Genomic DNA, 24003 nt, shown 5'->3' with positions numbered 1-24003 from the left:
TCCAGACAGTATCCACAAGAAGTGTAAAATAATCTATTCTATGTAGTGCCCTTCAGAAATAGAATATATAATAGCTTTGCCCTTGATTTTATCAAGTTGTTTAATTGTGGTATTATTTGTTTAAATGCCTCCCTGATTGGTTGTGTATTAATGCTATGTCAAACTTGCTTGAGTATAGCGGATTTGCGGATGCATTGAAAATTTTTTTTCACTGGATTGGCCCACAATTATGAATTAATTGTAGTCTCTTGTAAGATTTCAGTTTTTTAATTCTGTTTTCATAAATTACTTACTGTAAAGGAGAAAGAAGTGAAGTCTGAAACATTCATGTTGCACTGATTGTGCTGGAAGTTACATGGCATAGCTGAGTAGCTCCTAGTTGCAGATTCCCTCCCAGAGCTGGATCAGGGTATCGCCGTGCTCTTGGACAGTCTTTGGTGCTACTTGGCGGCATCTGATGCACAGATAAATAACGTACAGGAGGTTGTCAGTTAGATTCAGGTCTGGATTATGTGTGGGCCAATCAATGGTATCAATGACTTCATCATCCAGGGACTGCCTACACACTCTGGTCACATGAAGCCGAGCACTGTCCTGCAGCAGGAGGAACCCAGGGCCCACTGCACCAGCCTAAGGTCTGACAATGGCTCTGAGATTTTCATCCCAGTACCTAACAGCTGTCAAGGGTACCTTTGCCTAGCACATGGAGGCCTTTGTGACTCTCCAAGGATATGCCTCCCCAGACCATAACTGACCCACCTCCTAACTGGTCATGCTGAATGATGTTGCAGGCTGCATAATGTTCACCACGGCATCTCCAGACTCTTATGTCTGTCGCATGTGTTCAGTGTGAACCTGCTCTCATCTGTGAAGAGAACGGGGCACCGATGGCAGAGCTGCCAATTGTGGTATTCTCTGGCAAATGCCAATCGAGCTGCATGGTGATGGGCTGTGTGCACAGGTCCAACTAGAATAATTCTGACCCTCATGCCACCCTCCAGTTTGGTCAGAAACATGCATACCAGTAACTAGCTGGATGTCTTTTTGTATAGCTCTGGCAGTGCTCCTCCTCTTCTTCCTTGCATTAAACAAAAGCAGATACCAGTCATGCTATTGGGTTGATGTATTTCTACGGCCCTGTTCGGCTCTCCTCATGTAATGACCCTTCTCCTTGTATCTCCTCCTTGCTCTTGAGACTGTGCTGGGAGACACCGCAAACCTACTTGTGACTGCACGTATGGATGTGCCATCCTGGAGGAGCTGGACTACCTGTGCAACCTGAATCGACTGCAGGTATCGACGCATGTTACCAATAGTGACAAGGACAATAGCAAAATGCAAAACTAAAGAAGATTCAGTCAAGGAGGATAAGGAGAGAGAGCAATTGTCTGTGGCCACCATTTGCAAATCTATTCCCTTTTTGGGGGTTGCCTTGCTGTTGCCTCTCCAGTGCACCTGCTGTCACTTTCATTTGCAGCAAAGCAAGTGAAGTTGATTGACAGCTTGTCCTTCCTAACTGGACACATTGATATCCCTGAAGCTTAACTGAATTGGTGTTAACCTGTGATGATAAAGTGTTACCTTAATTTTTTTGAGCAGTGTATTTTTATTAAAATGAATTATTATCTTGATGTATTAATTTTTTATAATTAATACGTTTTAATATTTTTTTTGTTTGTTTGCTCTTATAGTTTAATTATGACTAACTGATCCCTACAGAGTTTCAGTCCATCTGTTAAGGTCTCAGTTATTATCACAGTTATTATTTAGGTTCTTGGCTATCACGTCACCCATGTCTCCTGAAGTTCACACTGAATTGTGCAGATGTACATGTCATCCTTATGGTACCACCAGTGTAAATAAAGATTTAAACTTGTTTTTAATTGTCTTTGTGTCCCATTTCACCTGATCTCTGCCATTTAGTGGTAAAAGGTCTTAAAGGAATACTCCTCCAAAATTATTTTTTAATGCTATGTCTAGTTTGTAATGATAGCTGAGAAATTGTTTTCATGCAGAATGAAGATAAACTTTTTGATAGAGCCGAAGTCTTTGGTGACCAAAGTTGGACAACAGCAAACAATATCTAAAACGCTTGGGTTGGGGAGAATAGTCATGTTACTCTTGTTGTGTCTTAATAGTTTGTTCCAGATTCCTATGATTCTTTGCATGAAGTAGTTCTTCCTGTCTTCAGTTCAAAATGTAAATCTTAATTTCCACGGGTGTCCTAGAGGATGTGATTCACCATTTAGTTAAAGATTGGAATTCGGTCTCCGTGCAGTCTTCTCTTGCTGAAACTAAGCAGATATAACTCCCTGTGTCCCTGTGTTATGCGGAAGAACAACATTTCTAAGCCCTGGGATTGACTTGGTTGCTCTCTGCTGCTGCTTTGTCTTTTTTTTTTTTTGTAGTGTGATCACCAGAACTGCACAATGTACTCCAGATGTGGTCTCACTAGTACATTATGCAGTCTGTACAAAATGCCCCTTGATTTTATATTTAGCAGTTTTTATAATTTAGCCAGACATTTTATTTGCCTTTTTCAATAGCATCTGTATATTGGTTAGATGTTGAAAATGCTTTAGCTCATGAGAGCATTTTCTGGAAGTGACTTATTTAGCAGTATTTTTTATAAAAATACATGTACTTGTTGCGGCATATGACTGGGCGATTTTTCACATGTGGATTGTGCAATATGAATATGTCTGTTTTTTTTTCATGGATATTTAAATATTGTTTGCTTTTGTTCAGTGTTGGCCACTATAGGCATCTGCTCTGTCAGTTTTTTGTTTTTTTTTTTATCTCTGTTCTTCTTGAAACATAATATTAAAAAATTCTTGATCATCTCTACACACTACAATAGGTAACTAATACATAAAAAAGAATATTTTGGGGAGGTGTATTACTTCTTGTGGATTTACACGTGCATGGTTGGAGTAATTGTTCGGTTGGCTATGTTAAGTTTATGATTAGTTTGCTTTCTGTGAAACGTTGACTTATTTTATCTTGGTTTTTTGTGATTTCCGGCTTCTTCCCATATTTCACATGTTTACAGTCAGATCATATTTTGTATGTATATGATTTTATTAAATTTACAAAGAGGAGTATGATTTTTCTAAAATACATGGAAGATTCGGTTTATAGGGTGACTTATTGTCGCACGCACAGAGTACACTGAAATTCTTACTTTCATATAATAAACATGCAGTATAGAGTGAATGATTAGTGAGTGTAATATCTTTATTTTGAAAAACTTCTATTGTATTTTGGAATGCTGTTCAATACTATGTTTTATATTAACTAATAAGATGCTGTAATTTTATTGAGTTTCATGAAAGTTCAATTTTAAGATCCTTGGATTAATGGTTTATACTGTAGGTCTTCATATACTTTACATATTGTTTAACCAGTACATACATGTGCCCACTCCCACCATAGAAATGAAAAGAATGGTGCTGGCAGAATCACAAACGGGCTGTTGGTTTGGTCACCTTATTATTTAAATTGGCTTTTAACTAGCAGTCCAGCTCACATCAAGTTCCTACCTTGAAGTCAGTGCTGTGGGTATTTTTACTACTATAAGCAGGTTTGAAAGCTGAATATTCAGATATATACTTTTTTTTTTTTTATCTTGCATAAAGTTTTACAATAAGTGCAAGTTTTGTTACTTTTTAACAGGAGTTTTATTTTTATACACCTAGAATGTGATTGGAGCCTATTTGAAATCCAACCAGTATCAGTCAGGGGTTAATAAGGAAAGCCAGATGCTATTTCCTATTATGTTAAGTTTATGTTGTAACTGGGTAACTACTGTACACAAGTAGCATTTGTGCCTTTGTCTGTTCTGCTTTTTGTCTGTGTACTTTTAAAGTGGAGTGTGTGTATAATTGGAATCAAATAGGCAGACTTTAGGCACAATGTTAAGTCCCAAGTGCTTACAGTGTGTAGGATTTAATGTATGTGATTTTTAAAGCTTTGACTATAAGAGAGCACAATTTGCTGTAGTAATTTATTGCAAAATGGCATTTCATGTTGAAGAGTAAAAATGAACAAAAATGCAAAATGCAGACTCTGTTGTAGACAGAAATTTAAATGTGTTTTTCTCTACTTATTTATTCATCTTTTTTCTTTCTTTCTTTCTTTTTATACAGTTTTATGTGCCAAGAACCTGGCAAAGAAAGATTTCTTTAGTGAGTACATTCCTTTATTTATTATTGTATTTTAGAATGTGTGTAAATTTTGTAATGTAATAATGAAAAAGCATTTCCTTACTTCTCTTTTCACCCACATTGTTGTTTTTACAGGGTTACCAGATCCTTTTGCCAAAGTAGTAGTTGATGGATCAGGTCAATGCCACTCAACTGATACAGTAAAGAGCACATTAGACCCAAAGTGGAACCAGCACTATGATCTGTAAGTGACGTTAATGTAAACATGACTGTAAATAGTGGTAAAGTGTGCTTTATAAAATATGCGATCAAATGTATGCAAACAGTGTTGGAATCAAACGGATCACCAAGGCATGTAGTGGACCCCAGGGGCAGCTCTGTATACCGGGCTGGATGACACCTTAGTGATTGCTAAACAAAAAAGCTTAATAGTCTGAATGGCTCATTTGTAAAAATTGCTTATGTTTTTAAGTGTCATTGGGCCTCCTTTGTGCACAGCCAGGAGGTCATGTGTGCATGTAGGTGTGTGTCTTAAATGATAAGTTTGGTATTTCTTCAAGTCAGTTATTCCTTCACAAACATGATATATTTGCATTTGCTATGTGAAATTGTGTTCTAAAATTAAACATTTTCTTTAAATTTATTGGTGCTTTACAATGGAGGCCAATGGGGAACCTTTGTAAAATAAAAACTTGCTGAATGCATTCAAGAACGGTTGTTGAGTATTGTTCAGTGTTTTGCAATTCCATAAACATTGTAAAGTGGTTTTAACCATGTTTTGAACAAAAAACACCAATTCAGCCATTTTAAAAGACCTGCTGTGCATGCCACTTAAGCGTTTGCTTTCTGCAAAAATCTCTCTACCCCTATCCCAATCCCAAAGGGTGTGGTTTCTCTCAAAAAACCAAATGACAGTAAATGTTTTGTGTAACATGGTTGGTTTTATTTTGATTTACTTCCATATTTATGTGAGAAGTCACACAAATGAATAGAAAACATATACCTACCACAAGAAAAATATTACCAGGAATATGCAATAAAATGATCATTTCCAGATCCATTTTGTTGTCAGAAACATAGAAGGTGTGTTTTCTTATAATGAAGCTGCATCACCTGCAGGTTTTTAAGTTTTTATTTTTCTGGAGATGCCCCATGTCCCAATTTGTAAACAGCAGTGAGGGCAAGGTACATTTTTAAATATATTGAAAACTCTTAACTGTAGAACACAATTTCACATGGCAAATGTGTATATATATACCATGCTTGTGAAGAAGTAACACTGACTTGAAAAAATATCAAACTTGCCCTTTAAGCAAAATGAATATGTGGGAAACAGTCAACAGCTGCATCGGCATGTGTTTTCATGTTGCTGACCGTCTTTCTGAAATCTTTACCACAATCTTTACACATTAAAAAAATTCTGCTGTATTAAAGTGTATGTTTCTACTCATAAAGCATTTATTTTAATGGGATGACACACATCTATTTCCTGTGCAATGAGTGGGAGGTTTTGTCTCTCACAAGTAGTTGAGTGGAAAGCAGAAAGAAAATCATGCAGTGTGATGGCCTAGTGGACAAAGGAGCAGAAAGTGTAAGGCGTCTGGTTCTGAACTCACTACTGTACTGTTCAATTTATTAGTAAGGTAGAGATGCATTTGTTCTAGCCTGTAAATTGCTTTGGTTTGGAGTCAGTTTCACAAGTAACATAATTACATGATAAAAGTAGAGGTATAAAATAAAAAGTTTACAGTACAAGTGCTTTGCTTCATTCATAATGAGAAAATACAAATTTAATCTATGATAGGAGAGCAGAGCACATGTTTCTACCTAGCCCATCCCTCGTCCTCTGTGTGCCCTCTGGATATTTAGTGGTTTACATGTCTTTTTGTGACATGTGTAAACACATGTCCGGAGATGATACTCTACTAATCCCTTAGATTGCCTGGAAGCTAAAAAATTTCAGACAAAAGCACAATCTTATCAGAGATGCCTGCTGAACTTCCTGGATATGGCACCTTTAGTATTATATTGCTATTTACCTAAGGTAAGCATTTCAAAAATGTGTAAGGAGACTTAATGGGAATACAGGATGTCCCAGATAAAAACTTGCTATGGAGTTGCTGGTCATCATGGGACTAAAGACCTAACCCAGCTGCTGAGAATTTAAGATGGACATCATTATTCAAAGACACCACTGACTGCCTAATTATTTCTTTAGCTGTTGTTTTGTTTTTTTTTTTTTAATTAATACTCCATAAGCCCTAGTTATTCCCTGTATAAAGGTCTACATGTTAGTCCTAGCACCTAGTTAATAAAGAAAACAAAATTGATTACAAAAGAAAAATGTTTATCTTTAGTATCTTAAGATTTTCATTTCTTTCAACTGTAGTAGTTATATTTGCTTGTCTTCCTAGTTTAAATGTTTATAAAATATTCCATTTTAATGATGTGAATATCTACTATTCTCTCTGAAACCTATGATTTCATGGTAATACCATAGTGTGAAGTGTATTGTGTGCTTCAGCTGAATTCTTAACAAAAGTCTTGAGCAGGACATGTGAGGAGTAATTTTGTTGAACTGTTTAAAAAATTTAGCTGCTTAAGAGTCATGAAAGCATCATGCATGCAGATGGTCTCAGGGTTATTCTGCCACTGTGGCAATTGTATCCACTGAATGGTAGAATTTTTGGTAGGGCCCATGCTGATCCATTAAGGTTGCGACATACAATATACAGAATCCTCTTTTGTTTTTATCTTGATTAATAAGTCATTCCGTCATGGCTAAGACAGTGTACATCTCAACTATGTGAACCAGGTGGCATTATCTCTTATTGACTGAAAGAATTGATAATTAAATCTGGTTACTATTTTCAAGTTTATTCCATCCACTCGGATGTGGGAACAATGTGCAAATTCAATAGAGATACTGTCCAGGAAGATGACTGAACCCCAAGACACAGCATCCATGCTGCCCCAGTTAAATGTTTATTTTACTTGAAAAAATGTTCACGCCATGAAAGTTTTCAATTTTTTGGCGCTTTCGTTTCATTGCTTTGTGCAGCACATCAGCATTTTATTGCAGATTGTTGCTTTTTTTGTTATTTTCCCTTTATTGAATATTTTATTAAGTTATGAAAAGCAGCTGTCTTTGTTAATATCTCTAATGTACTAGTCTTGCAAACCCTCTAGTAGCATAAATGTGAAATTTATCCCTGAAATAGCATTAGCAGTCTTTTTAATTTCTAATGCTTCTTGGCTAGCAATAGATAATGAAAGGACATTGAATATCTTATTGTGCGCGCGCGCGTGTGTGTGTGTGTGTGTGTGTGTGTGCGCGTGCGCGCATGTGTGTGAGAGAGAAAATGGGAATTGCATTACAGTAACGCAATAGCTTTGCTCTGCAGGCTTTCCACACCTACTCTTTGAAGTTCATGGCATCATAGGGTTAGAAAATGGAAGGACACAATTTCCATATGCATTCTTTTTGAAACAGTAATAAAACCCAGTAGAATGTGGGATAGGCTTGGATGTTTCTTTATTTTTTCAGTTTCTTTAAAATATTTTGTTAGTCTGGCAGATATTTCTCAATATAAAACTAAGTATTTAAAGTGCTCCTTGAATAATTAATATTACCAAGGTAAAAGTCAAGATTAATGTGGCTTTTGGTGGCTGAATTGCTTTCATCTTTATATTACAAAGTAAATGAGTTGCTAATCTCAGACTAAAACACCATTTAGTTTATATTGAATTGTAGTCCCTATAGAACAGAATAAATTGTGAATTTTTTTTTTCTCTAAAATGCCAAAAAATGCCCATTGTGCATTCACTGAGCTAAGCTGACAAATGTTTGCAAGTCCCCTAGATTTCCAAGACTTCACCATTGTTTTTTAAATGATAGAGTCAGCAGTGATGGATCTTTGGGTACTTTCCATGAACCATTTTTATTTTTGAGCCAGTTTTGATATGTTTTTGTTACACCTATTTATCTGTTGTGGATGATCACTGCTTTGTCAGTAACACTAGAATTACCAGAGCCAACGAAAAAACTTGTAGATCCATCCCACCTTAAATCGCTTTGCACCTCTCCATCAGCGTCTTTTGTCCTGTAAATGTGTCGATAAGCAGCAAGCAGCCTGCTATCACATCCCCCACAGCCGCACAGTTTTCTCAGCTCAAGTCTGTTTACCTGCGTGTCAGTTGCTTGGAGTTGTATAGAGTGAGAAGTCAAGCAAAATCACACCTTTTATAAATACTGTATCGTTATTTGGAACATGTGCATTTCATGTGTATTCCGTTTCTACAACAATCTATGTACAGTAAACACATCGTTAAAACAGAAACTTTTTCATGTTTTAGTAATTGACAAAATGTAGACATGAAGTGTATAATGTGTTAAGTCTGAATTCCAAATGTCAAATATACACTTTCACAAAAGGTACAAATATATAACAGAACAAGTGTGCTTCTATTCTAGAATATAACTGCAAAAAAAGAACCTGCATTAGGGTGAGACATTGACATACATTTACTACGACCACTTCGGTAGCGCAACGGTATTAACTGTTGACTGGTAATCAAAACTGCATGGGTTCAATCCCAGGCGAGTCCATTTTGAGAAGTGAGCTGCTCTTATTCTTACTATTTTAGAATAAAAACATACATTTGATTTCACTCTGTAATTGCCGGTGTAAATGTAAAGGTTAGCTTTGTGTTTTTTTTTTTTTTTTTTAATTCAGTTTTATCCTCTCAGTTGCATTCACGATCCCACCAAAAATAACTGCTGTTTTTACATAAAGACGCGCTATAGCTCTGCAGTCTACTTGTGACTTTACGCTGTAGGAAGTAAGTAAATAAACCATTCGATCAAGCTCTTACATACAAAGTACAGTGGTGGCAGCTTCCACCTGCAGCTATGGACTCTTCAGTACGCAAGCGACTCTCCATGCTATTGTTTAGATCTGGACGGTGTATGTGTCCCCAAAAAAAGTTTAACTGCATTCTCGCACTTTTGCCATCGCTGTACTTTGTATAAGTACACTGGAAGCTCTGCAGTCTACTTGTAACTTTATGCTGTAGGAAGTAAGTAGATGAATAAAGGTAAATAAGTAAATAACATTCGATCTGGCTATTATATACGAAGTACAGCGATGGCAGCTTCCACCTTCAGATATAATGTTTAGATCTGGACGGTGCATGTACCCAAAACATTAACATTTATATGTTACTTATATCTTGCCTGAAGAAGGGGCCCGAGTTGCCTCGAAAGCTTGCATATTGTAATCTTTTTAGTTAGCCAACCAAAGGGGTCATTTTGCTTGACTTTTCACTGTTACGTGCATAAAAGCCAGATCGAATGTTATTTACCATAATTTATTTACTTACTTCCTACAGCATAAAGTCACAAGTAGACTGTAGAGCTTCCTGTGTTGTTTGGACATGGGCATGCTCAAAAAATATGTGTAATGCCACGAAAAGTGCCTGCTGACACTTTAGTATGCAAGCAATGGTATGAGAATGCAGTTAAACTTTTTTTGGGGCACATGCACCGTCCAGATCTAAATGTTATTTACTTACCTTGGTTTATTTACTTCCTACAGCGTAAAGTCACAAGTAGACTGCAGAGCTATAGCACATCTTTATGTTAAAACAGCAGTGTCGCATGTAATCGTGAACGCAACCGAGAGAATAAAACTGAATTAAAAAAACAAAGCTAACCTTTACAAGTATCATACATTCACGCTGGCTGTTACAGACTGAAATCAAATGTATGTTTTTATTCTAAAATAGTTAGAACAAGAGCAGCTCACTTCTCAAAACGGACTTGTCTTCGGTCGAACCCGTGAAGTTTTGATTACCAGTCAACAGTTGATACCGTTGCGCCACCAAAGCGGTCATAGCAAAAGTGTGTCAATGTCGTACCCTAACAAGGGTTCTTTTTCTGCAGTTATATTCTTGAATAAAAGCACATTTGTTCTGTTATATTTGTACCTTTTGTGAAAGTGTTTATTTGATATTTAGATTTCAGGCTTTACACATTATACACTTCATGTCTACATTTTGTCAATTACTAAAACATGAAAAAGTTTCTGTTTTAATGATGTGAATACTGTACATAGATTGTTGTAGACACGGAACACACATGAGATGCATGTGTTCCAAATAACGATATAGTATTTATAAAAGGTGTTATTTTGCTTGACTTCTCACTCTATATACAACTCCAAGAAACTGACTTGCAGGTAAACAGACTTGAGCTAAGAAAACTGTGCGGCGTTGGGGATGTGATAACAGGCTGCTTGCTGCTTATCAACACATTTACAGGACAAAAAACACTGACAGAGGTGCGAAGCTATTTAAGGTGGGACGGATCTACGAATTTTTTCATAGGCTCTGGTAATTCTAGTGTTAAATTCAGCAGTGCATTTCTTTTTTTTTAGCTTTATTAGACATTTAAAATAATGTTTTGGCTATGTTCTCTCCTTCCAATCAATCTAAACGTTGTCTGAAAGCTTCAAAAGGCATATTTTAATCAACTAATACCATTTTCAGTCAATGTAATTATAGATATTTAAGAAAATATTTACCATCCATACCTTAAAATACATGCTATGCCAGTATTTTGCCAATCTGCATGCGTAAAAAAAATTATTGATCTCCAAAAAACATGGTCTAAAAATCTACCAAATGGTCTTATTTGGCATTTTAAAGTTTTTGCAACTCTAAGTTACATGTCAAAAAATGCTCAATGTTTACTCTAATTTGACAAGAAGTGTTTTTGTAAGGGGACGTGCTGATATTTAACAGGTATATGCTTGGTGCTGACAGGGAAATGTTCTCAGTTTTTCTTTTCCTCCCCTCTATTTTCCTTTATTTTAACACTAGGTACATTGGAAAAACTGACTCTATAACCATCAGCATTTGGAATCACAAAAAGATCCACAAAAAACAGGGAGCTGGCTTCCTCGGTTGCGTGAGACTCTTATCAAATGCTATCAGCAGACTGAAAGACACTGGTTGTAAGTATCCTTTGTACCAATTTATTTTCATTGTCTTTATCAATGTATTGTAAACTGAATTTGTTAAATACAGGAGGCACTTATTATTAAGTGTTTTGTAACTCTTTCCTATGCAGACCAACGTCTGGATCTATGCAAACTAAATCCAACTGATAATGATACAGTTCGTGGTCAAATTGTAGGTAAGAGCCCAGTCAAATGAATCTGTTATTAACCCTAAATATAAAAGTCGTGTTCTGCAGGCTGCCACACTGTTCACTATAAATGTATGTATTACTTGCTTGTTTTGATTTGAAAGTCAGATGTTTATTGTGACATGGCATGTTAAAGAAATCTGATGAAACAAAGTGATTCTCTTTTACCTGTTAAAATCTTGTTTAGTTACTTATTTATTTACTCTTCTTCTCAATTTCTTTTAGTAAGTTTACAGACTCGTGACAGGATAGGTACTGGTGGACCTGTTGTGGATTGCAGAGGACTTTTAGAGAATGAAGGGTAGGTTATGTTGATTTTGCTTTAACAACTGTTTTCTTTTCTTTTTTTATATACATTTATTTATTTATTTTTATTCTATACTATATGACCAAGTACTTTGAGAGGCCTCTCTGACTACATGTATTTTGGATACATTAAAATGGTGCTTCTATGCAAGACACCTTGCAAATTGCAAATACACAGTCATTAGCACATTTTCTATAAAACACACAGATGAATTTATTCACTTGGGACCACACAGTAATGAAATAGTTACGACAAAAAGGGCAGCTTTTTATTATTATAAGCGAGTTAAAGAATATAAGACTGACTACTTTCAGCAGTGTGTTCCTGAACTCGCTTTAATTAGCTTTCCATCTTTTGTGCTTAAGAGCATTTGTATTTAGTGCTTTCAAAGTAATGGCAACTCCTCTTTAAATTATATTTTATTACATGTCAAATACAAATTAAGAAATTTCTAATAACTCCTCTCCTGTAGCATATGTTTTGAAAATCAATTTTGTTACATTACAGCTCAGGAGGTTGTAACACGCATAACATATGTGTATAGTTATTTTAAACACCTTGTTAGAGAATCTCTGTTTGCATGTTTACAGTGTACTAACTGTTTGATGAAATATACATAATCGTTACATAAATGAGTCCAAAGTTACAGCAAAATTCTCTTTTCAATATTTTCTCGCTATGTAATCTGCCCTTGCCTATGGAATTCCTCCTCATGCATTTTAGCAGAACGCTTAGTTGGCTGTGGGCACTGGGCAAAAGAAACCTGGCTGAGGAACTAGGGCTTCAGTCCTTTCCTGGAAATGTGACATATAGTAATTAATAAAATGGATGAGAATGAATTATTACTCACCAGTTGACTTATTTTATGTTGATTTACGATAATTAAAATCTTCTAATTATCCTTCTTGGACACCAGCTTTATATAGTATGATTGATTTGACTTGCAAGATTCATAGAAAATGGGAGAACCTGTCTCACTGTGCAGTGACATTTTTGTGCTGTTGATTGCAGCTGCTTTCTTCTTCTACAGTGTCTTATTAATTGGAAATCATTCTGTCTGCCAGGGGAATTTAGATTGCTTAAATTAAATTGTTCTTTAACCAATCAAAGCAAACAATAATATTTATTCCACCAAATATTAAGTGTAAATGCAAAATATATACCTACATTCTATAGCTATGTCTCCTGACTTAACATTTCTATGTTGAGCTTTGAGTTCTGCAAATGCAAAGAGACATTGAAGTGTCAGGTGCTTAACAAACTATTTTCTTGGCATCCTGGACAACTCTGAGTAATTTCTAATTTTAAAGGAAGATCGAAAAATATCCATGTGTTTTGTAGTTATGTCTAGAAAGAATATTGTTTAATGCCGTGTTTTCACTGAGAACAGAGATAAAGTTTATAATAGAAGGGCAGTCGATGGAATGCAGCGTTTGACCACAGCAAACAATATCAAAAACATGGGGGAGAATAAAAAAGCACTCATTGTTACTTGTGTATCCTATTATATGCTAATAATGTGCAAAATGCATGCCTTTGTAATATGTTTAATGTGATACGTTATTTCTACTTAAGATTCAATTATAGCTGTAATGGGTACATTAAGACATACAAAAAATTTTCTTATCTAATCTGCTCTTCAAAAAATCCAATTTGAATCTTGAAACGTGGGGGGCCTTAGTAGAGCTTGTTTTTTTGGTGATACCTGCGTTTCACTGATATGCCTGTTTGTGATGCCACTGGAAATGTTATGTGGATTGCCTTTTTTCTTGCACCCACAAGACTTAATTGAGTTGTTCAATTTGAGCACATCTACATAAAAAATAGATTTGTAGATTTGACAGATACGGCAAATTGGTAGACAGTCTCATGACATAACAGGAAGCTTGATCACTATAGTTCCTAAGGACTTTGTTATGTAGTCCCAAAACAGGTCCTGCCTTTGTAGTGTATCTGCTCCTTCGTGTTTGTTCTCTTTTATCTGTAGTTTTTTCTCTTTTGTGTGTGGTCATTATGTTTGACGAACTGTCTCCATACACCACAGTCCTGCACATTGTTCCCCAGTCAGACTGTTTTCCTTTGCTTTATCCATCCTCCTCCACTTTGGCCTCCTTCGTTTTCTCTTCTTTTCTATGTTGATTCCTATCACTCTTTTGCTCACATGTTCATTGTCTCAACTCATCACATGTCCATACCACTTCAGGCCATTTTCCTTTAACTTTTTTTAGGTAATCTCTCCTGGTTGTGTCATTTCAAATTCTATAATTGTCATTTAGGCCCTCGTGTCTCATCTCAATACATCACTGCCGGTCTTGCCACTGGCTTCAAAAACTTGTCTTTAACCCTTGCATTGATTCTTTGATCACAAAATAATGATACTTCCAATTGTTCCATCCACACTGCACTCTCTGGGTCTTCCCTGCATCCAGATCTTCCTTTTGGGCTTTCACTAGTTCTAGATATTTCAGCTTTTCCACTCTTTTCAGTAGCTCTCCCTGCAGGATAACTTCTAAATCCTGATAATCATTAAGCCTCTATCAGCCTTAAAGTAAATTAAATAAAATAACACAAGCGCCATATAAAATAAGTAGGTGAGTAAAAAAAGCTTCTCAACTTCAGTACACAATTTAGTTAGGTATGAAGGAATACATATTTCTGTTTTATATTAATAAACTTCAGATCTTTCAGTTCTCATTTGAATATGTATGACCATTTTATTTAATGAATGTGGTGTTGTCTTCCTTTTTTGAAAAAATCACTTAAAAAATGTATTTTGATCTTGGAGGATAATTTAATCTTTGATCTGTTAAAACTGTAAAATTATTTGATTTAGAATTGCTGATATTACAGCATTTTAATTTGATCTCTAACTTAGATATATTTATCTAGATTTAATCTGTGCTGAGATTTTAGGGCAGTTTCATTCTTAGTCAGCTTTTTTCTAAGGATTCCATTATTAAACTGATTTGCCTCTGAGTCACAGATGGTCTTTAGGTTAATCAGTCATATGACACTTGTTGCACAATTTGAACATTTTGAAACTACACCATCGTGTGGGTCATTAAACTCGAGACAGCACATACTTCTTGTTTTTATACACATTTATGTCAGTTTGGTTGTGCAATCCTTCACGTTCAAGTAGACATGAAAAACACAAATTGGGCCTTAGCTATTGCATGTTACAGATAGCAGGATTTACTGATGGATTGTTATTTATATAAAGTTTATAAATGGCTAAGAAGATTCACTTTTCAAAATGGCAAAGAAACTTAGACAATGAGGTTAAGAAACAACTACATTTGAGACATAGACATATGGTTAGTCCATAATATTATTTCAGTGTTTCTGGATATAAAAACCTGTAATTGTCATGAACAGTAATAGGTAGGTTACCACTTAAATCGGGAACATCCTAGTGTGTACTCGTATTACTTACTTACAATGCCCAGATCTCATCCAAAGAGATTGTAGTGTTTTATTTGGGCCTAACCTCCAATTACATTAGTATAGATGGTGTGGGAGATGGACATTTTTTTATACAAATTGTGTTTTTTTATATATGTATGTACATATATACATGATTTTTCTTGGCAGGAAGAGGATGATTAAGTTTGAGAGTATTGCCACCTACTGGCTGTTATGTGGTATGTTTTGTTTCAAACCTGGTGGAATCTACTTAACCTGATGTCTCATTTTAACCTAAAAAAAAAATATAATACTCATGAAGAAATTCAGAATTGTTAACTCTTATCAAACAGTATATTTACATGCATGATTAATTCAAGATTCTTACTAAAAGGGGATGTCTGATCAAATAATGTAATATGACCCTGTATGGCTAAGTATTAATTTATTATTTTTTATTTTTTTTTAGACCAGTTTATGAAGACTCGGGACCAGGAAGGCCTCTTAGCTGTTTTCTGGAGGAGCCCTTGCCATATACAGACAGTACAGGTGCTGCTGGTGGAGGAAACTGCCACTTTCTGGAATCACCTAATCAGGAGCAAAGGCTTCAAACAGAGAGGCTACGAAATCAAGACGTTAGAGGTCATGTGTATACTCCTCAGCATAGACCACATGGGCATCAATCACCAGAGCTGCCTGAGGGTTATGGTAGGTTTACATTATAATAGTTGATTTGGAACATCTGCAATATAGCAACAATTAAAAAGCTTTCAGGAACTACTAATTAATATATTCATAGATTTTTCTTTATTTTTCATCTGCTTTCTTTAATGTTCTTAATGATGCAATGAGTATTTCAAACGCTGGTATTTTGAACCTCACAAACAAAAGAGAGGCTTGCTTGTCTGCCCGATGTCTTATGTTTTACATACCACCACAGAATGGGAAAAAAATGCAGAGATTGCAGCTGAAAATGCCATACCTCTGAACACTTTCCACGGGAGCCAGTATTGTCTTGTAGCACATTATTGGCTGTCAATAAAAGGGGCGAGCTTGCAATACTTTGAAATGTGAGCCTTTGCTGGAAAGTTGTCATGCAGTTGTGTAATTTGACATCCTCAGTGATTGGTAGTCTTGTAAATTGACATAATTGGGAGACAAGATCAGCAAGTACAGTTGTTTTGTTTGTTAGACCCTCTGACCTGAAGTTGTGTAATGTGACATCAGCTTGAGTTAACAAAAATGCAGAACAAAACAGAGTAAAGAGCATTATCTGTCCAAAAATTAGTTGTGAAGGAGGTTTGTTAAGATGGGGAAAGCTGATGTGTTTACTGAAGGTGGTACAAGCTACCTATTAAAAATATGAATAGAAAATGTAATGTTGCATGTCTGTAGTTGATGCTGAAATTGTGGAGCAAGGTCAGTCATTACTTTAATTTTGATTAACACATTTGAATTATATTTAAATTGTGACTGGACAGCTATACCCTATAAGTGTTTATTTGATTACATTACTTTCAAACCTTGCTGCATTAGATATAAGCTGTGTGCACATAAGTATATTCACCATTAATAAAAATCAAGTAAAAATAGTCAAGGTGGTTGATCTGTTTATTGAAGCCCATACTTTCCAGTCAGTAGTGTGAAGGTGGATTAAATGCTCAGCAGTTTTGCCACTAAACCATTTTGTTGTTCTAAACCAGGAGAGTAAAAGCAGTTTAATCTACAGATCGTCTATTTTTTATCTCTTTTATTGACTTTGTTTTTATAAAGCATATTGTAATTGGTTCTTTCTGTGAAAGGTACTACTCTATATTATTTTCAGAAATCAAATGAATTGCTAAACACATACCACGTTTTATTTTCCAAAGGTGGTTATTCCTCTGTGTGAAAATGGTCTGCAGTTTTCTTTTTTCTGAAGTTACTCTCCTCAGCTTTTTAAATTATTTAGGATGTGACTTCCAGCTTCTAGAAAGTAAATTTTGGGGCAGTCTTGTATTAAACTATTTATTTGAGTGTCTCAGTCAGGTCTCCATGCTTAGTTACACCTTTTTAGGCTATTAAACAATTTCCTCCACATTTCCTTGTCGGTGAGTCCTGGCTATTAGTTGTAACTCTGCATGGTTTGCCATTGTGTTTTCTGACTGTAAGAACTGCCATGAAGTTTTCGCGCTTTTAGCAAAAGCTTGTGTGACGCTGGTTGAGAATGTTGCCTAACTGTCTTGTTATTGCAGATGTCATATCGCATATAGTATTAACCCATCTTGTGCTTTCCTTTGTATGCAGTGTTACAAATTGTATTTAGTTTAGTTTATTTTGATTTAATGCTTTTAACATTGTCATGTGAAAACACAACTTGAAGGGAAAGAAAAGTATATTTAGTCTTTAAGTATGCATTTTAAAAACCTAATTTAAATACATAATATATTAATGGTTTTTTTTTTTGCTTTACCTTTAGAGCAAAGAACAACCGTACAGGGTCAAGTTTACTTCCTGCACACGCAGACCGGAGTCAGCACATGGCACGATCCAAGAATACCCAGGTAATCAAACCTTGTGTAATAGATTTCGACATATGGAGACCCTTTTGAATAAATATGTTATTTCTGTGTTTTTTATTTATTTTCATATGATATCTGAGTAATGTAAATGGTTTCATTTATGTTTTCTCAGAGATCTGAACAGTGTTAGCTGTGAAGATTTAGGTCCATTGCCACCTGGCTGGGAAGTCCGAAGTACAGTATCTGGAAGAATATATTTTGTTGACCACAATAACCGAACAACTCAATTTACTGATCCAAGATTGCATCATATAATGAGGTACGCTTATTTGAGGCAGCCTGATTTTTAAACCTCTGCATTTATTCTGAAAATAAGTGACGCCACATCTGTAGTGCTCACAGTTTCATTTTATCTCATGATTTTGAGTAAATATTGACTTTAGAGTCTCAAATGCAAAGAAAAGAAAAAAAATGTATCATTTGATTTAAATTAACCATTTAAAGCACCAGAAATTGAATAAAGTGAAAATTTCAGTTAACAGTCTCGTCAGCGTACAAGATTTTCAATGTTATGGAGAGGTTATGCTATATGTTTAATTTCTACCTATTCTTTCAGTGTCAGGGGAGATTTTTCAGTGTGGCCTGTAATGGGGGAAGATATTCTGCTATGGGCACGATGTTGTCAGAATAGGCTGTGTCCCCCTGCAATACTTTTTTTTTTTTTTTTCCTTTTTTTTGGGGTGGAAAAAACACAGCAAATGGGTTCAGAACTTAGTAACAACTTTAAATGTTATTATACCTTTAGGTGCTGCTGGTAGAGGAAAATATCAACTTCTAGAATTCCATAATCAGTAGCAAAGGATTCAGGCTGATAATCAAGAAGTCATGCATGTACTCCTCCAGTTGCCAAATGGATTTTCAATGCTCTATTCCTAATTTGGGAAGGGAGAAAAAAATGTGGTTATAAATTGCAACTGTGTTGTAATGAGTTTGAGTAGCATTCCTTCTTTTGCTTAAAGTCTGGATTCCAAATAGTAAAATTAAACACGTTTGCTTGCTTGCAACTGCAGTCTGTTTTGTTAGAATTAATGTTTTCTTTGGGTCCCACTGCAAACATGGTTAAAAAAAATATTGCTTATCTCTGCAAAAACATACATCTCAGAAGAGGTGGACCAGAGGATGGGCAGGTTCAGAAAACTGGTAGCTGTTGTCTAATAAGGCCATACAAATGTTTTAAAAAGTTAGAAGCCTTTAGCCTAGCCTCTATTTTAATTTGTATACCAATTGCGTTTTTTTTTTAAAGCTTCCAAAGCAATTCATATTAATATTAGCATGATTTTCTATTTTAAATAGTCAGCATTCTCAGGTAAAGGAATCGAGCCAACAGCTACCTGTACCAACTGATGTGCCTCCAGAAGACAGTGAAGTTGAAGTGCCTGCACGCTATGAAAGAGACTTGGTTCAAAAACTAAAATTTTTGAGGCATGAACTCTCTCTTCAGCAGCCACAAGCCGGTCATTGTCGCATTGAAGTTTCTAGAGAGGAGATTTTTGAGGTAAATGTTACTCCTACAGTCTAGAGGTGCTTATTTTTCCATGTGATGTTATTTCCATCAATAGGTTGTGTATATATTTATATATTGTATAAGAGTTTTGACACTTTTTATGAAAAAATATATATCCAAAACAATTTATTCAATTTCAAATTCCTATTTGCAGTTTCTGCAGATTAAGTTTGCCTTGTAATATGATTTGGATGCTGAACTTTTGAACCCAATGCTCATTGCTAAACATGAACTAGTTCAACATAAATTATTAAAAAGGTTTTCTTTAATTACTAGGAGTCTTACCGACAAATCATGAAAATGAGACCTAAAGACCTGAAGAAGCGACTTATGGTAAAATTCAGGGGTGAAGAAGGCCTGGATTATGGTGGAGTTGCAAGGTAAGATGCATTTGTTGTATTGTTTGGAGGTCTAAATGTATCATTTAAGTTAACCTTGACTTTAGGTGGAAGTGTTGGTGCTTACTGCGTTCCTGCCTTACTGGGCATACACGGTAGGTTAAGGTTGTATTTCCTGAATATGTATTTAATTAGGCAGAGTCAAAAATAAATGGATGGTTTGACTGGGTTAAAGATTTCAACAATTTTAAGGATGAAAGATTGTCACTTTGTTACAGAAATGTCAAAGTAGACTCGGAGGTGTTACTTGGTTAATATGAGCCAGTTACGTTCATGTCAAAGTCTCTCCAGCACCTCTACTTCCTTGGGTGTTTTGGGGTAGCTTGTGTTTCCCCATTTGTTTTCATTAACTTTTGCAGGTACACAGAGTTTGTTCTTGCTGGCTGCATCACATCCTGGCTCTGCTTAAAGCACTACAGAGGGCGCAGAATATTACTGATATCCGGCTCATTTTTTGTACGACATTCGCTGTCTTAGAAAAGTAAACAGGATAATTAAAGACCTCGGCCATTTTGCACAGCTGTTTTTTTCATTCCTATCATCTGGCAAATTGTACTGTACCATTGGCACTCACACCAATAGATTCAGGGACAGTTTCCACTTATATAGGTTGTTAAGTTGCTTAACATCAGTCATAAAAACAAATAATCATGCGCTGACTCACGGCTGCATTTGGGACCAGCCATTGCAATGAATGCTCCCTAAATCTTGTGTGTGTCACCTGTATGCACACCTTCGCTGCTGGTACATAGAAGCACAAACAAATCTTCTATTCTGGGTAAGGGAGGGCTGGTTAGGCCTAATGCATAAGAATTAGCCATGTGGAACAGTGCCGATCAAAACAAACCTTAAAGGTCTCTCCAGAGTCAGAAAACATTTGAAAACCTGTGAAGAAAAATAGTGAAAAATCTTGTGGTGTTATTTACAAGACATTTCTATCTTCAGGATGGAAGGAAAAAGTGTGAACTATCAGCACTTATCCGGACACACACACACACACAAAAAAAATCTGTGTGGCATGGCCCTTGATGCTCTGAATACTGTGAGCATGCGTGTATATATATATATATATATATATATATATATATATATATATATATATATATATATATATATTTTATTATATATATATATATATATATATATATATATATATTTTATAATATATATATATATATATATATATATATATATATATATATATATTTTATATATATATATATATATATATATATATATATTTATAATATATATATATATATTTTATAATATATATATTTTATATATATATATATATATAAAATAAAACAAACTTATTGCTGGTGTTTACCCTATTGCTTTCCTAAGGCCCTTGGTCATAAGTAAGAATGGTCTCGAGTTGGTCGGTCAGCTGTATCAAAGCATGGCTGTTCTATGGAGTTTTGTGTGTGTTTGTAATGTTTTGTTGTTATTGTTATATTGTCAGCCATTTGTGGAGACATGCAAGTTAGGAATTTCATTGTATTGAATTCCTATGACAATAAACTTGACATGTTTAGAGTGAGTGACAGAGAGAGAGAATTTTGTTTAAATGTGAAGTGGAGTGATATCACATCCAAGGTATGTTTCTTGAACTTGTTGCTGCCAAGATAGGCTCAAGTGCTCCACTGCTAGTTCAGGGCTGTGAAATTTAAAATGGTTTGTTATTTATGAAAATTTAAACAATCATCTCTTTATCTGTAAATTACAAAGTGAGCTTAAAGTCTTAGGATAGCATTATTAAAGGTGTGTGAAAGTATGCCAGCTTTAAGGTAAAAGTCCAAAAGGGGAGATGGGGGCTCTATTTCCAAGCAACAAAGTCCTTCACATGTAGTGCCTCAGAGAATAATGTACATTACTTATAGAATGTCTTTTTAATGTTGCTATTTGCACTTTAGGTGCGGTGTTCCAATTTTGTATTTTGACATTTCTAAAATGTAACATTTTCTAATAAGAAATACTTTGGGTGCAATCCAAAAACTAATCTATTTGAGACTAGTTGATTGGATGTTCCTTTTTATGTCTAGTACTTTTTTCCTGCTTATCCATCTTTTCTTATGAATCCATTTATTATATTAAAGGCATTAATGGAGTAATACCTTCAATGCCTCGGTTGTTTGGCAAATTACACTCGCTTATACTGGGATAATTTCTGTTACTAGTAAGTCTCGAAATGCATTTGTTTTTGTAAGTGAGAGGAGTTGAAAGAACAAGAAAAGTTTAATAAGAAACAAACTGAACATGGTTATTAATTAGGCTTGGGTTTGAACCCACATGTCTGGACCACTGGTGATCCATGTGAGTTACACATTTCAGCAAGAGCTTGCCAAGGTTTTGTTGAGTTTAAGTGAACACAGTGGTATTTCAGTCAGATTGAGTTCTTTATTTTGATTTTACTCAAGCATATATTCAAGAATTAGCTTCAAGTTCTTAATTATATTTATTTTTTCTCTTTTATTTTTTTTCCCCTTAGGGAATGGTTATATCTCCTGTGCCATGAAATGTTAAATCCATATTATGGACTGTTTCAGTATTCAACAGATAACATCTACACGCTTCAGATCAATCCTGACTCCTCAATTAATCCAGTGAGTCTGTCTCCATGTTCTGTCTTGTTGTTTCTTTTTTGCTAAATTGTGCGAGAATAAGAAAATGATTGGACTTGTGTATGAAAACACAGCCTCACAGTCTGTCTATTAGGACTTAAAGGTAATTTGATTTGTTAAGAGAGTCGACACCCCAGCAAACCCAGTTTTCTTGAATGTTCTGTTTGAAGGCCTTGATGGTATGTTAAAGTTATTCTCCTCCGCTATAATTTTTTTTTTTTCTCTGTACCCTCTAGGATCATTTGTCATACTTCCACTTTGTGGGTCGTATAATGGGCCTGGCTGTTTTTCATGGACATTATATTAATGGAGGGTTTACATTACCTTTCTACAAGCAGCTACTGGGAAAACCAATACAATTATCAGATCTGGAAACTGTTGATCCAGAGTTGCACAAGAGTTTGGTTTGGATTCTGTAAGTTCAAAGGCTTTTAGTCACTCTATGTTGATCATTTAAACAGGTGTGTGCTCTGGTTTTCACTGCAGGTAGATTCTCAGTTGCTGTTTAATACATCGACCTGAAAAGAATAACTAATAATAATACACTTAAGCAGTCTGGTCTGCTTGTAATGTCACATTGCATATAGTTGACTTATCCAAAAGACAAATAAAAATAAAGTCACATTCTGAAGCTAACATGCTTTAAGAAAACAGTCATGATTATCTGTCTTTTAATAGTGAAAAAACTCTTCCATATAGGGGTTTTAAAAATACAGCAGTGTGAAACGATACAGCCATTTTTGTAGAGGCTTCCAGTGATGCCACTGGTCTAGTATTTTGTTGGGGGCTGGCTTAGTCCACACCACCTCATTACTTCTTGGGGTTTGAGCTCTTCCCCCAGCTCATGGTTAGAGTAATGACATCACCAATCTGCTCTTTGCTGGCCACATACGAAAATGGCTACATTTCATGGCATGATTTCCCCCTCAAAGTTTCTAAATCAAAGAGTGCTATTTGTTATTAAAGGTAGAAAAAACAGGATTGTTCCCTTTAAATACTGAAAACCTTTCTGGAACATAAACTGGGATTTATGCTTTTTAATTCTATTGTTGTGTGAAGTACTTAGTACTCCGCTTGCACTTGAGAATAGGTAATCCCCCCCGAAACTAAGCATGTTCAGACCCGGCCAGTACTTGGATTGGGAAACCAACCTGGAGAAGCCTGGGTTGCTGCTATAAGAGGTGTTTGGCTTAATTACCCTCTGGTCTGAATGTGAATCTCAATATCCCAGTGCAGTGATGGGGACACTGAGCTGTAAAAATGGCGCCATCCTTTGGATGAGACTTAAAACCAAGGTGTCAAGATCCCTGGCAACCTTTGTAAAGAGCTGGGTGTTTTCTGACGTCCTTTTCTAAATTACCCAGCTCAGCCTGGCCATTCTGCCCCCCTAATCAAACTCTGGCTCTAACTAGCTATCTATCTCACTGACCCCTTCACCACCTAATAGCTAATATGTGGTGAGTGTACTGGCACAGAAAAGTTGCCATCACATCATCCAGGTGGATGCTACACATTAGTGGTGGTTGAAGTGGCTCCCCACTCACTGTATAAAGCGCTATATAAATGTAAAGAATTTTTATCAGTACCACACTCCTTCTTTATAGTTGCATTTTACAGAAAGGCTATCACAATATTTTAAGTGGCTGTCCTGTGGTCATCTGTCTCTCCTGAAATGCACAAACAGTACAAAGCCATTGAGTTTGTATTTAAAATGATTGGGTTAATGCGTTGTGAAGTCTAAAATGTATTTAAGCAGACTAATCCTGATGGCCTGGAATTGTTTCATGCCTTATACCACCTTGTGCTTTTAGCAGTCTGTGACACTCTA

At 35.6% G+C, this 24003-nt stretch overlaps 1 protein-coding gene across 3 annotated transcripts in view; it reads left to right on the top strand.

The window, feature by feature from the left end:
* The window catches only part of smurf1 (SMAD specific E3 ubiquitin protein ligase 1), a 74848-nt gene that overhangs the window by 41735 nt on the left and 9110 nt on the right, over window positions 1-24003 (top strand). For all 3 annotated transcript variants that reach the window (XM_039776135.1, XM_039776134.1, XM_039776136.1), the window contains 12 exons: window positions 4149-4187; window positions 4302-4410; window positions 11049-11182; window positions 11299-11364; window positions 11602-11677; window positions 15558-15796; window positions 17547-17631; window positions 17762-17908; window positions 18943-19144; window positions 19430-19533; window positions 22043-22157; window positions 22412-22590. In XM_039776135.1, coding sequence (XP_039632069.1) covers window positions 4149-4187; window positions 4302-4410; window positions 11049-11182; window positions 11299-11364; window positions 11602-11677; window positions 15558-15796; window positions 17547-17631; window positions 17762-17908; window positions 18943-19144; window positions 19430-19533; window positions 22043-22157; window positions 22412-22590 — 1495 coding nt within the window. The remainder of the gene's footprint in view (window positions 1-4148; window positions 4188-4301; window positions 4411-11048; window positions 11183-11298; window positions 11365-11601; window positions 11678-15557; window positions 15797-17546; window positions 17632-17761; window positions 17909-18942; window positions 19145-19429; window positions 19534-22042; window positions 22158-22411; window positions 22591-24003) is intronic.

The sequence above is a fragment of the Polypterus senegalus genome, chromosome 13 (assembly GCF_016835505.1).
Source record: "Polypterus senegalus isolate Bchr_013 chromosome 13, ASM1683550v1, whole genome shotgun sequence".
NCBI lineage: Eukaryota > Metazoa > Chordata > Cladistia > Polypteriformes > Polypteridae > Polypterus > Polypterus senegalus.
This window is presented reverse-complemented; position numbering and strand designations above follow the sequence as displayed.